This window comes from Somniosus microcephalus, chromosome 16 (assembly GCF_052327205.1).
Source record: "Somniosus microcephalus isolate GS21.2 chromosome 16, FLI_Smic_1.0, whole genome shotgun sequence".
NCBI classification, from domain to species: Eukaryota; Metazoa; Chordata; class Chondrichthyes; order Squaliformes; family Somniosidae; genus Somniosus; species Somniosus microcephalus.
In genome coordinates, this window is record NC_141002.1 from 52246351 (window position 1) to 52260220 (window position 13870).

A 13870-nucleotide genomic window follows, 5' to 3' on the forward strand; every position below is an offset into this window, starting at 1 on the left:
GTTAGTATGCAGGTGCAGCAAGTGATTAAGAAGGCCAATGGAATGTTGGCTTTCATTGCTAGGGGGATAGAATATAAAAATAGGGAGGTATTGCTTCAGTTGTACAAGGTATTGGTGAGACTGCACCTGGAATACTGCGTACAGTTTTGGTGTCCATACTTAAGAAAGGACATACTTGCTCTCGAGTCAGTACAAAGAAGGTTCACTCGGTTAATCCCGGGGATGAGGGGATGGACATATGAGGAGAGGTTGAGTAGATTGGGACTCTACTCATTGAAGTTCAGAAGAATGAGAGGCGATCTTATTGAAACATATAAGATTGTGAAGGGGTTGGATCGGGTGGATGCGGGGAGGATGTTCCCGATGATGGGTGAAACTAGAACTAGGGGGCATAGTCTTAGAATAAGGGGCTGCTCTTTCAAAAGTGAGATGAGGAGGAACTACTTCACTCAGAGGGTGGTAGGTCCATGGAATATGCTGCCCCAAAAAGCTGTAGAAGCTACATCATTACATAAATTTAAAACAGAAATAGACAGTTTCCTAGAAGTAAAGGGAATTAAGGGTTACGGGGAGCGGGCAGGAATTTGGACATGAGTCTAGGTTCGGATCGGTCATGGCCCTGTGGGTAGCGGAGCAGGCCCAGGGGCCGTGTAGCCTGATCCTGCTCCTATTTCGTGTGTCTAATTCTGTTAGATTCAGGAGATGGTTCTGTGATAGTAGATTGGCGGTTAGGATCAGATCAGCCATGATCTTATTGAATGGCGGAGCAGGCTCGAGGGGCCGATTGGCCTACTCCTGCTCCTATTTCTTATGTTCTTATGTTCTTAAACGCAAATGAGGTCATTCTACAGTGATATAACTATTGTGGACTTCTCTCATTTTGTACTTTCTTATATTCTTGGCTATGAGGGTGTTTAGCATCAGTATTAAATAGAAAGAGAGGGCTTATGTAAGGGTGAGGTATAGTCACAAGAATGAGAATTGGAACGATTATAGAAAGCAAAGACCAAAAAGTAATGAGGGCAAAGAGGGAGAATGAAAAGAAATTGCAGATAGTATTAAAGATAATAGCAAAGGGTTTTTATATTTTATATGTATATCAATAAAAAAGAGTAGTAAAGGAGAAGAGGGACCATTATAAATGTATCTGACAGAATGGTCTTCCTGTTTTCTGCAGCCAGAGTGCATCTCCCCTTTAAGAGGGGCCAGCTACCTTTAAGTGATGTCAGAGACACCTGATATTTGGCCAATGAATAATGCGGGTAGTACTAGCTGCATGCCTGACTCATGATAATGAGCAGGCAGCATGAATATTAAATACTGGCTGGGGCAACACTAACAGGCACTCCCTGCACACTCGTTTTTGGGCACGATTGAATTTCTAGGTCTATATATTATCTGTTCTTGTACCATGTCTCCCACATGATGTATTTAGAAATAGTCATTTTTACCTCTATGAAATGACTTGTGCTTTCACCCTACCCTTCGCATTGTCCCTAGTATGCCTCCCGTCTTATGAAATTCCCAATTATTTTCACATTACAATTTCCTGTAGTATCTCTTACTTGCCAAAATAGCTCTCCATTTGCCGGTTCACCTTAACTGGTTGGTCATTAGTAGTTTCCCATTGTTACTTGTTGCTCTTATCAATAATTTCACTACATATTTTTTTTTGCAGCTTACTGTTTTGCTGTTATATTGCTTAAAAATTCTACAGGATATTTCTGCTTTATCATAAATTATATTAAACAATAAAGTATATATTACAGACCTCCTTATTAACTGGTCTGTTACCAGCTTGACCTATGATTTATAACATCTATGTTATAATTTAACTGTTTGGTTTACCCTTTAAATTATACAGCTTGCATAATCTCTGAGGCAGACCATGCCTCTAAATATTTTTAATGGAGCAGTTTAAAGTAACATTGTCATTAACTAGAATTTAGCTTAAGCGCAAAGACTAATGTCTTTAATTAGAAGTAAATAAAAGATTTTTGGGGCTCCTTGTGATTTTTTTTCAACTTGTTTATCTTATTTAATTTAACAGCAACTGTCAGTATTCCGAATATAGCAAATCGATTGAATGAGAAAAAAGTGCAATCTCTTCGTCACCATTTGCCTGACAACAATATTCAAATTAAACTTCGTCCTCGTCCTAATCCTTTTCCTGAGAACAACCCAGATATACCTTATTCCCATCCTATTCCTTTGCCTGAGAACAACCCAGAGGTACCTTTATCCAATTCTATTCCTTTGCCTGAGGGCAACAATGCAATGGTACCTTATCCTCATCCTATTCCTTTGCCTGAGAACAACAACCCAGAGTCACTTTATCACCGTCCTCATCCATCTTATTCTCAGAACAAGCCAACTTTCACCCAAGATTTTGCTCGTCCTTATCTTTTACCCTCTCCCCATAACTATCCTGTGCATGGAAATGCATTTACACCTCAGATCAGACCAAATACCTATCCTTTTCCTTATCCTCGTCCTATTCCCAAGCCTAACAAACAGAAAATAGCACCTTTACCTTATCTTGAACGGGAACCTTATCCCTCTTCAGAGCATGAGCCAGAAGTAGAACCTTCTCATTCTCTAGAGAATGCGACAGAACCGGAATTTTATCCTTCTTCAGAGGAAGAGATAGAAAAGGAACTTGATTCTTCTGCAGAGGATGAGACAGAAAAGGAAACTTCTCCTTCTTCCGAGAACAAGATACGAAATGCTGATATCGTTGGCCACAACGCTCAAGCACCTTGTTTAATTGGGTGGACATACAATAGTCACCTATCTACCTGTTACAACTTCTTCCAAGTTAAAATGACCTGGATACAAGCTGAGGTAAGAGCCTGGATGTGCTCATTTTTTCAGTTTTTAAAACAGCTTAGCAGTTCTTTTAATTAAGAAAATGCAGTAAAATAATTCTTCTTTTTAGTTTATATTTGGATGGTTCAGATTAACAAAGTACACTCTATCGCACATGCAATATTATCTGTGCATTGTGCTATATTTTAGAAATAATGGAGCTCACGTGCAGAGTCGCACTGGTTCTGAAAACCCCACAAAAAATAATCGGCACTGGTGATACATACTGGATCTCTATGGTACAGCATGTTATGACAGAGTGGCTATACCAGGTAAATTGGTAAACGTGCTACTAAGTATGGAACTAAATGATGCAGATCAACAAGATCCCAGGTTCAATCCCCTTTTTTGGACTGGGTTAATCACTGCAGGGACACTACCTTTTGTTGGAGGGAAGGAAATGAGTGAGCCAAATGGTACTTACTGCTTAGGTTCAAACACGAAGAATGATCAATTGAATAAAATATTGGAGTACAGCTGATGCAAGAGGAATCATACTTCTGCACAAGTTGGCACCTTCAGGAGTGGAGGAAAGAAGACTGGAGGGAGCACTGACAAAAGCACAATTGAGTCATTGACAAAGTCAAAGTTTGGATAGTGTTTTTAAATCATTCAAACTTCATTCATTGGGTTGGAGGCCATTTGAACCCCTGAATGAGATTGCTGCTCAGCAAGAACTCCCAGGATTCAATTAACCTATAAATATATACTCCCCTGGTTTTGCATATAGGGCGTCAAGACCAAGGACACTTGAGAGGAGAAGGATAAAGGTAGGAGGGGAGTAAGGGAAGAGAGGAGAAGGAAATGAGAGGCGGATTGAGGGGAGATAAAGGGAAAGAGAAGAGGGGGAGGAGAGGAGAGGAGGGGAGGTGAGGGGAGAAGCTGTGGTTAGGGGAAATTCCCTATTTTGAATAATAATAATAAATATTTTGAATAATATAACAAGGGGGCATAGACTTAGGAAAAGGGGTCAACCATTGAAGACTGAGATGTGGACGAATTTCTTCACTCAGAAGGTTGTGAATCTTTGGAATTCTCTACCCCAGAGGGCTGTGAATGCTGAATCATTGCGTATATTCAAGGCTGAGATCGATAGATTTTTGGACTCTAGGGGAATCAAGGGATATGGGGATTGGGCGGGAAAGTGGAGTTGAGGTCGAAGATCAGCCATGATCTTATTGAATGGCGGAGCAGGCTTGAAGGGCCGTATGGCCTACTCCTGCTCCTAACTCTTATGTTCTTATTATGAATAAGATTGGTGGATACCCACTACAGGTACATCTTGGGCAATTACAATTAAGGATGTTGGGTAATGTGGCCTTCACAGCCATTCATCTTTACACAGCAGCCCCAGTGCCAGTTTCTAATGGGCCTGTCGGCCCCTCTTAAAACGGCCAATCTCTCTTCTTGGATTCCAATTTTCTTCAGGGGCCCAGTCTGACCCATGCCTGGATCCCAGGTCAGGCCCACTTGTGCTGGACAAGTATACCGGCCTAGAAATTAGTTCTCACCAACAAGGAGACGGATAAAGTGAGGGAACAATTCCTGCACCTGAACAGGTAAGCCCAAGGTGCACCCGATATTGGGTCTGGGGCCTCATTTAAGTGAGAGCGGTGAGCTGCAGACACCTCCCCAGGGAGCTAACCAGCAGTGGTTCTCAGATACTTCAGAAAAGGGGAGTGACCGGGAAAGGGAGGGAAATCGGGAGGGGGTGACCGGGAGAGGGCCTATTGGGACATCGGTAGGGGGTGACTGGGAGAGGGTCTATTGGGACATCGGGATGGGGGGTGATCGGGACCTCGGGACAGAGGGTGATTGGGACATCGGGATGGGGGGGTGAGGCAGCAGTTGGGAGCAGCGCTAAAGGCAGTGATTGGGAGATGGGCCAGCGGTGGCCTGCAGTTTAATGTGGGGTTGAGATGAGAACTCCTGCTTATCCTGGCTCCACATTCAGGTAAGTATATTTTTTACAAACTTAACTTTTTTGTGGTGGTCTGCAGTGGTCTCTTTAGGGACCGCCTGTTGGACCACATGGACACCTGGTTTGCCTGAACGCAGCCAGCCATGTGCCAGATGCGGCCCAGTGCCACTTGCATTCAGGGCAACCCAATTTTGCTCAGGAGTCCTCAAATAGGCGTTAGGCCCTTTATTTGCATATGGGAAGGGTCTAACACCTCATTTAGACGCAGGCCCTGGACGGCTATTTTCTTGCCTATACCAATTTGGCGGCTGGCTTGTAATGAGTGTGCGCTTCCTGCTCGCCATATTGGAGCTTTAGGCACCTGTTTAGTGCCCGAAAAATGGGTGTGGTGCCATCGAATTTCTTCCAATTTACCAGAGGGTCCCAGCTGGGACTGTGGAAACTCCAGCCTGGGTCTTATGTTGGGGAACATGTTTGAGGCAGACAGAGGTTCCAGCCCAAACAAGGGTCCATCGACAGTTGCAGTGGAAGCTGGAACCTGGCGCTAGTTCAAAAACTGCACCACATTTGGTGCTGGGTCTATGCTGGGAGCAAAGTTGCCTTCCATTGCTTTGTGTTGCAAGTTTCATTATAATATGTATTACGGCATTCAAGGGGAGTATTCTGGCAGTGCAGGAATTTTAAAAAAGATATCTATTTGCTCTTGGGCTGTATGTGCTTTGAGAAGGTACTGGGGGCATTCTCCTTGAACCTCTATTCAATGTGATGATGGTGCTCCCACAATATTAGAGAGCAAATTCCAGGATTTTCACCCAGTGATGATGAAGGAACAGTGGTATATGTCCAAGTCAGGATGGGCTGTGAGTTGGAGTGGATCTTGGAGGTGATGGTGTTCCCATGATGTTGCTGCTCTTGTCCTTCATATTGGTACAGGTCATGCGGTTGGGAGATGCTGCAAAGTAACCTTAGTGAATTGCTGCAGTGCATCTTATAGATAGTATTTGCTGCAGCCACAGCCACCAGTGGTGGAGGTGGTGTATATTGGAGCTGAGTTTCTTGAATGTTGTGCTGCACCCATCCAGGTGAATGGTGAGTACTCCATCACACTCCTGACTTGAGGATTGCAGATGGTGGAGCGGCATCAAGGGATCAGGAGGTGAGCCACATACTGCAGAATACCCAGCATCTGCCTTGCTCTTGTAGCCATTTTGTTTTTTTTATTCATTCATGGGATGTGGGCATCGCTGGCAAGGCCAGCATTTATTGCCCATCCCTAATTGCCCTTGAGAAGGTGGTGGTAAGCTACCTTCTTGAACCATTGCAGTCTGTGTGGTGAAGGTACTCCTACAGTACTGTTAGGGAGGGAGTTCCAGGATTTTGACCCAGTGATGATGAAGGAATGGCGTTATATTTCCAAGTCAGGATGGTGTGTGACTTGGAGGAGAACTTGGAGGTGATGGTGTTCCCATGGGCCTGCTGCCCTGGTCCTTCTAGGTTGTAGAGGTTGCTGGTTTGGGAGTTGCTGTCGAAGGTGCCTTGGCGAGTTGCTGCAGTGCACCTTGTAGATGGTATACACTGCAGCCACAGTACGCCAGTGGTGGAGGGAGTGAATGTTTAAGGTGGTGGAAGGGGTGCCAATCAAGTGGGCTGCTTTGTCTTAGATGGTGTCGAGCTTCTTGAGTGTTGTTGGAGCTGCACTCATCCAGGCAAGTGGAGAGTATTCCATCACACTCCTGACTTGTGCATTGTAGATGATGGGAAAGCTTTGAGGAGTCAGGAGGTGAGACACTCACCGCAGAATACCCAGCTTCTGATCTTCTCTTGTTGCCACAGTATTTACGTGGCTGGTCCAGTTAAGTTTCTGGTCAATGGTGACCCCCAGGATATTGATGGTGGGGGATTCGGTGATGGTAATGCCGTTGAATGTCAAGGGGCGGTGTTTAAACGCTCACTTGTTGGAGATAGTCATTGCCTGGCACTTGTGTGGCGCGAATGTTACTTGCCACTTATCAGCCCAAGCCTGAATGTCATCCAGATTTTGCTGCACGCGGGCATGGACGGCTTCATTATCTGAGGAGTTGTGAATGGCACTGAACACTGTGCAGTCATCAGCGAACATCCCCATTTCTGACCTTATGATGAAGGGAAGGTCATTGATGAAGCAGCTGAAGATGGTTGGGCCTAGGACACTGCCCTGAGGAACTCCTGCAGCGATGTCCTGGGGCTGTGATGATTGACCACCAACCACCACAACCATCTTCCTTTGTGCTTGGTATGACTCCAGCCAGTGGAGAATTTTCTCCCCGATTCCCATTGACTTCAGTTTTACTAGAGCTCTTTGATGCCACACTCGGTCAAATGCTGCCTTGATGTCAAGGGCAGTCACTCTCACCTCACCTCTGGAATTCAGCTCTTTTGTCCATATTTGGACCAAGGCTGTAATAAGGTCTGGAGCCGAGTGGTCCTGGCAGAATCCAAACTGGGCATCAGTGAGCAGGTTATTGGTGAGTAAGTGCCGCTTGATAGCACTGTCGACGACACCTTCCATCACTTTGCTGATGATTGAGAGTAGACTGATGGGGCGGTAATTGGCCGGATTGAATTTGTCCTGCTTTTTGTGGACAGGACATACCAGGGCAGTTTTCCACATTGTCGGATAGATGCCAGTGTTGTAGCTGTAGCAGAACAGCTTTTGTTGAAAGGGCTTGTCCAGTTAAGCTGCGAGTCAAAGCCATCCAGGATATTGATGATGGAGGATGTTGTCAGGATCCATAGCCCTTGCCTTGTCCAGTTTACTCAGTTGCTTCTTAATGTCACATGGAATGAACTGAATTGGCTGGACTCTGGTGAATGATTGTGAGGACCTTGAAATAAGACCAAGTAGAATTTTTCACTTAGCACTTTAGGTTGAACAGGCTGCAGACACTTCAGGTTTGTCTCTTACACTCATGTTCTGGGCTCCACCATGGTCCAGGATGAAGACGTCGTGAAACCTGCTTCTCATGTTAGTTACCTGACTGTCCATCATCATTCTCGAATGGATATGGTAAGGCTACAGAGCTTTACAAGCTCTACCTCTCCACCACTTCTCTCAACCCCTCCACTGCCTCTGTGTTATCAAACTGTTTGTCTGATATCCAGTCTTGGATGAGCTGCGATTTCCTCCAGCTAAAAATTGGAAGGCAGAAGCCATCACCTTCAACCCCCATCCCAAATTCTGTATCCTTGCTACCTCTTCCATCCTACTACTGGCCACTATCTCAGGCTGAACCAGACTGTAATCTCAGCAGCCTATTCAACCATAAGCTGAGCTACCGACCATATATCCTTTCCACGGTGGGCCCTACCAGAGCTAGGTCGCCTGGTCTCACTATTAATAGCACCGACCTGCTATTAGGGCCGATTAGGTGCAAAGAAACTCTCGGCCTGCGAGTTTCCTTCCCCCCCTCCCCCACCACACTCCTTCTGACGTGTGGAATTACGTTTGGGGTGGGTGGAGGCTGTACCCAATCGAGGCCCTCCAGTGAACTGCTGAGAAGCCTGGAACCTGGCGTATGTGGGTTCTGGCATTATTCACGGCCTCATGCACTGCCGCTGGACTTACAGCGAGTGAGCTGCAAGGGCCACGGGTTTTTGGCTCCTTTTCTTTCAATCTGACTTTCCTGAGCTTGTTACTTGTTCTGTAAGTTTACTTGTTTTTTTGTTTTTCTTGATGAATTTCTTGCGTTTGTGTTTAATTCTATTTAATTTGAAGTAGGGATGCCATGTGTTTATTTTCTGCACTCCAAACCTACAGCCACCATGCCTGTTTTAGCCAGCTGAAGCCATACCATGGGCACTGCTTTCGGGATACCTTTGGCTCGTTGCAAGGTGAGGAATGGCCAAGCAACACCACATGCAGGTACCCAGGTGTACAGGTCCAGGCACAGTTTCTTACAGAACTGTAGCCTTGATTATAACTCAGGGCGCGAACTGTGCAGGCAGAGGGTGGGCGAGCACTAAGCCCCGATGGCATCGCCAGCGTGAGGCCCTGCCAATTTAAACTCCCAGGCCTCATTCTAATATGATTGACGGGCTGCCCACCTGATCGTTTCAGGAAATGAGGTTGCAATCACAGTTTTGAGCTTTCATTGCAACAGCACTGTATTCTGCTACCAAAAATATTTTTCTAATACTTCCCTGGAGGACTCCGTGGAGGTGGACATGGTAAGGAGGGAGGTACTGTTTCCCAGCACCCACAGGAGCATCCTCAGGGCAACTATCCATCAGGCCTGGATAGAGGTGGCTGAGAGGGTCAGTGCGAGCAGCATCACCCCCAGGACCTGGCTAAGTATAGGAAGAGATTCAATGACCGCACGAGAGCAGCAAGGGTAAGTACAGCTCTTCATCTCTCCATCTGGCATGGCTGAGTGCTGCAGGATAAAAGCATCATGACGGCTGCCTGGGCACCTTGCACAAACTTGCATGATCCTTGTAGTGTATGTACCTTTAAGACAGAAGGGCCTAGAAATTCAGTGCCCTTAGCACCGATTTAGCGGCGCTAGAGGGCCTAGCGCTGCAATTGGCGCCGGTTCCTAAATTGCCTGGGGCCCTTCCGCGGCGGTAGACCGGTAGCGCTGCGCCGGCACCGATGACGTCATCGGTGTGCGCAGCGTCCCGGTTGCCGTGGTAACCCGGCCCCAAGCCGAAATTCAGTTGCGCCCGCCTCGCCCGTGGCAGGCGCAACTAAGACTCTGGCAACAGAGTCTTCCCCCAGTGTGCGCCGGCGCATAAAGGTGGAGCGGCGGCCGGCCGCGTTCCCGGCGGCCGCCTGCCCGCACCTCCCTTCCCGGGCTCCTGCATTCCCCCCCCGCGGCCCTGATCAGTGTCTCATGCGAGCCCGGCACTTCCCCGAGGTGCTGGGCTCAGATGTCGGGTCAATCCGCCGGACAGTTGTCGGCTGCAGGCAGCTCCTCCTTAACAGGAGGAGGAGGGCTGCAGTTCCCCCGCCTGCCGCACCGCATCGGGTGCCGCAGTGGGGGATTAGCGCCGGGAAACCCAAGTTCACGCCCGTTTTGAGGCGCTAAAGGAGGGTTTTAGCGCCCGCCGCCGTCTGGGCCCGGCGCACCCGAATTTTCGTCGGGCGCTGCCGCATTACCGCTGGCGCAAACTTTCTGGCGCTACAGCCCTGGCAAGACCAGAACCCAATTTCTAGGCCAACTACTTTTACAGCTCCTGTATACTGTAGTACCGGCAGTGACCACACCTGTATATAAGCCTTGCGCATGCCTCTGTACCCCCAGCCTTGAGACTACCCTCCTCCAGTAAATACCTGTTTATTGTTAAGTTACAGCATCCGTGTGGTTATTGAAAAACATCATACTCTCAGAATCACGGATCTAACAATCCTGATTGTGTGATCGGAGACTAGCCAAACATTATGGAGTGGCAGCCCTCCTGCTGCTGGCTGCTGTTCTGGTGCCCTAATGGTAACATGTATGCAATCAATGACACCCTGCATGTGAGGGAAGCTCTGCAACTCCCGCGGAGACTCAGTAGGGAGGCTGTGGGAGATGGAAAGGTTGGGGAACATAAAAACATAAGAAATAGGAGCAGGAGTAGGCCATTTGACCCCTCGAGCCTGCTCTGCCATTCAATAAGATCATGGCTGATCTTCTACCTCAACTCCACTTTCCTGCACTATCCCCATATTCCTTGATTCCCTTAATATCCAAGGAGAGCTGTTAGGCTCAGGTTGGTAATGGGTTGCAGCACTTAGATAACTGTGAGCTTTTGCTGTCTGCAGGCATTCTGATGACTTGAAAGGCCTCCAGCAATTGCTCAGTTACACCTTCTGATACACAAGTCAGAGAGAACCCTCTTAAAATGAATGTCCATTGTGTCCCTCACTGGTGCTGAAAGCTTACAGAAAGATTTATCTGACCAGCAGCCTGGCACCTCCAGAGGGACCCTTTCTCCACTTTATTCACCCTATCATGACACCTCACCTTATTCAATCACCAACCCAGACACACCCACTTGGCACAACAGCATTGATGAGAAATTGGAGATATCACTGGGTGAATCACAGAGCCCCAGTGAGCAGTAGGAGCTGAGAGAGAATTATGAGAAAACAGCTATCTCTCTTTGGAGCGGCCAGAAATAACTGATCTCGGCTGAACAGGGACCTATAAAGTATGTGTCTATACTTAATCCAATAATGAAGAGACAGCTTGGAAGATTCAACGTAGGTCTTTACTTAATACCAACAGGCGGGAACTGAGGGGAGATCAGTACCCACAGTACTATTTATACCCCTATGGCCAGGAGTGGTACTACGGTATCACTACGCCCTACAAAGTAGTGCTGCCCTGGCCATAGGTTTAAAGTAACATACCTATTACATACACAACATTCCTCCCCTTTTAATTAAAACGTACCCGTGCAATTAAATCAATAGATGCCCCATAACTAGGGCTAATAACATTTGGTAACACAATATACATAACATATTTACATCAAGAGTTGTCTACTTATATATATATAAACAGAAACATGTTATAGATTCAGTCTCTGAGGAGGCCTCCTATCTCGACTAGGATAACGTCTTTCTCTAGTCGGTCTCGGTGTAGGCGGCGGTACTTCCGTCACCCCTTCATCGCTGGACTCGTCGGTGTCTGATGGCACATCCTGTGCCGTGGAGATCACTGGAGTGCTGAACTCCTCGCAATCCTGAGACCTCTGTAACGACGAGCTGGGCCGTGATTCCGCTGTAACAATGTGCTGAGACGTTTGAGGTAGTGAATCAGTTGGGTTTCTGGACTCCACAAGTTGATCAGCATGTCGTCTGATTATGCCTTCCCCTGTCTCAACTGTGTACATCAAGGGTCCCTGGCGGGCCTTTATCGTACCAGACCGCCACTTTTCATTCCGATAATCACGGGCCAACACTTGCTGCCCCACCTCGAAGCTCCGTGTCTGTCTGTCAGGAGCCCTACAAAATACTCGGTTTTCCACATCTCTCCGAATATTTGGTCTGAGCAATTCAAGGCGAGACCTTAACCTTCTATTAAAGAACATGACGGCGGGGGCCTGGTTGGTCACCGTATGTGCAGCATTACGGTATGCGAATAGGAAGTTGTCCACCTTGTGTTGTAGTGGCAACCTTTCCTCCCCCATCGCCTTGATGGCCTTTTTAAAAGTCTGTACAAAGCGCTCTGCCAGCCCATTTGTAGCCGGATGATATGGTGCGGACGTATAATGTCGCACTCCATTCCTTTTTAGGAATGCTTGAAATTCTTCTGCCACAAATTGTGGCCCATTGTCCGAACAGACTTGCTCGGGCACCCCGTTTCGGGCAAAAATGGTCCTTAAGGCTGCGACCGTCTTTTCGGCTGTCGTTGATGACATCTTTATGACCTCCGGCCATTTTGAATGGGCGTCCACTACAATAAGGAACATCGCATCCAGGAAGGGGCCAGCGAAGTCCACGTGGATCCTTTGCCACGGCATTGAGGGCCACTCCCACGGATGTAGTGGGGCTTGTGGTGGTACGTTCTGTACCATCTGGCACCCTTGGCATGTTTTTGCTACTTCCTCAATGTCCCTGTCAATGCCGGGCCACCAGACGTAGGCTCTGGCGAGGCTTTTCATTTTGACACCCCCCAGATGACCTTCGTGTAAGTCCTGCAACACTTTATGTTGTAATTTTTGAGGGACCACCACCCTGGCTCCGCACATCAATGTGCCCCGGCAGACGGACAACTGGTCCTTCCTTGCCGAAAACGCCGGCAATGATGCGTCACCCTGTGCCGGCCAGCCTTTCACGGTTAACTCGTAAACCCTTGCCAATGTCGGGTCGTTCCGTGTTTCCCACTCGATACATTGGCTGGTGATGGGCAAGTGTTCCATAACAGCCGTATGATATATTTCCACGGGGTCCTGTACTATCTCTTCGATCTCGGCAGGCAAGGGTAGGTGCGACAGGCCATCCGCATTGCCATGCTGTTTGGTACCCTTATATTCGATAAGGTACTGGTGTGCTCCTAAGAACAGTGACCATCTCTGTAGCCTTTGGGCCGTCATCAGGGGCACCCCTTTTGTTGGATTAAATATCGACACCAACGGTTGATGATCCGTCAGTAGTGTGAAACGTTGCCCATGCAGGTAGTGGTGGAATTTTTTTACACCCCACACCAGACTGAGGGCCTCCCTGTCGATTTGTGCATAGTTTCTTTCGGCTGTAGTTAACGACCTTGAGGCAAATGCTATTGGCCTCTCCGTCCCGTTGGGAAATTTGTGTGACAACACTGCCCCTATACCGTATGGGGAGGCGTCACATGCCAACCTCATTGGCATTTTTGGGTCAAAGTGTGCGAGCACTTCCTTTGACGTAATGAGTTGTTTACCCTTTTTAAAAGCAGCCTCACACGCTTCGTCCCAATTCCAGGAGACTCCCTTTTGCAGCAAGGAATTTAGTGGATGTAAAATGGACGATAAATTCGGGAGGAACTTATGGTAATAGTTTATAAGGCCTAAGAATGATCGTAACTGAGATACATTCTCAGGGGGCGGGGCCTTCACTACTGCCTCGATCTTTTCCGGGGACTTATGCAGGCCTTCCTTATCTATAATGTGACCACAGTATGAGATACGTTCCTGGAAAAACTCACATTTCTGCTTGTTCGCCCTGAGTCCGTATTGTTGCAACCGCAGAAGTACTCGCTCCAGGTTAGCGAGGTGGTCGTTATCCGTTTGTCCTGTCACCAGGGTGTGATCCAGGTAGCACTGCGTTCCTGGAATGCCCTGTAGGACCTGTTCCATGGTCCTCTGCCATATTGCCGGGGCGGACGCCACACCAAATACCAGGCGATTGTACTGGTACAATCCCTTGTGTGTGTTAATCGTTAGGAGCTTTTTCGAGTCCTGTTCCACCTCCATCTGTAAATAAGCTTGACAAAGGTCAATCTTCGTAAAGTGTCTACCCCCAGCTAACGATGCGACTATGTCCTCTATCCGCGGCAGCGGATACTGTACCGTGTGCAGGACTGGGTTAATAGTTATCTTAAAATCCCCGCAAATGCGAACCTTCTTTGGTTCCCC

General features: G+C 47.5%; 1 protein-coding gene across 1 annotated transcript in view; it reads left to right on the forward strand.

The window, feature by feature from the left end:
- Nucleotides 1-13870, forward strand: part of LOC147106172 (uncharacterized) — a 55650-nt gene that overhangs the window by 16893 nt on the left and 24887 nt on the right. The window contains exon 3 of the mRNA XM_086009792.1: nucleotides 2051-2844. Within this exon, the coding sequence (XP_085865918.1) occupies nucleotides 2051-2844 (794 nt within the window). The remainder of the gene's footprint in view (nucleotides 1-2050; nucleotides 2845-13870) is intronic.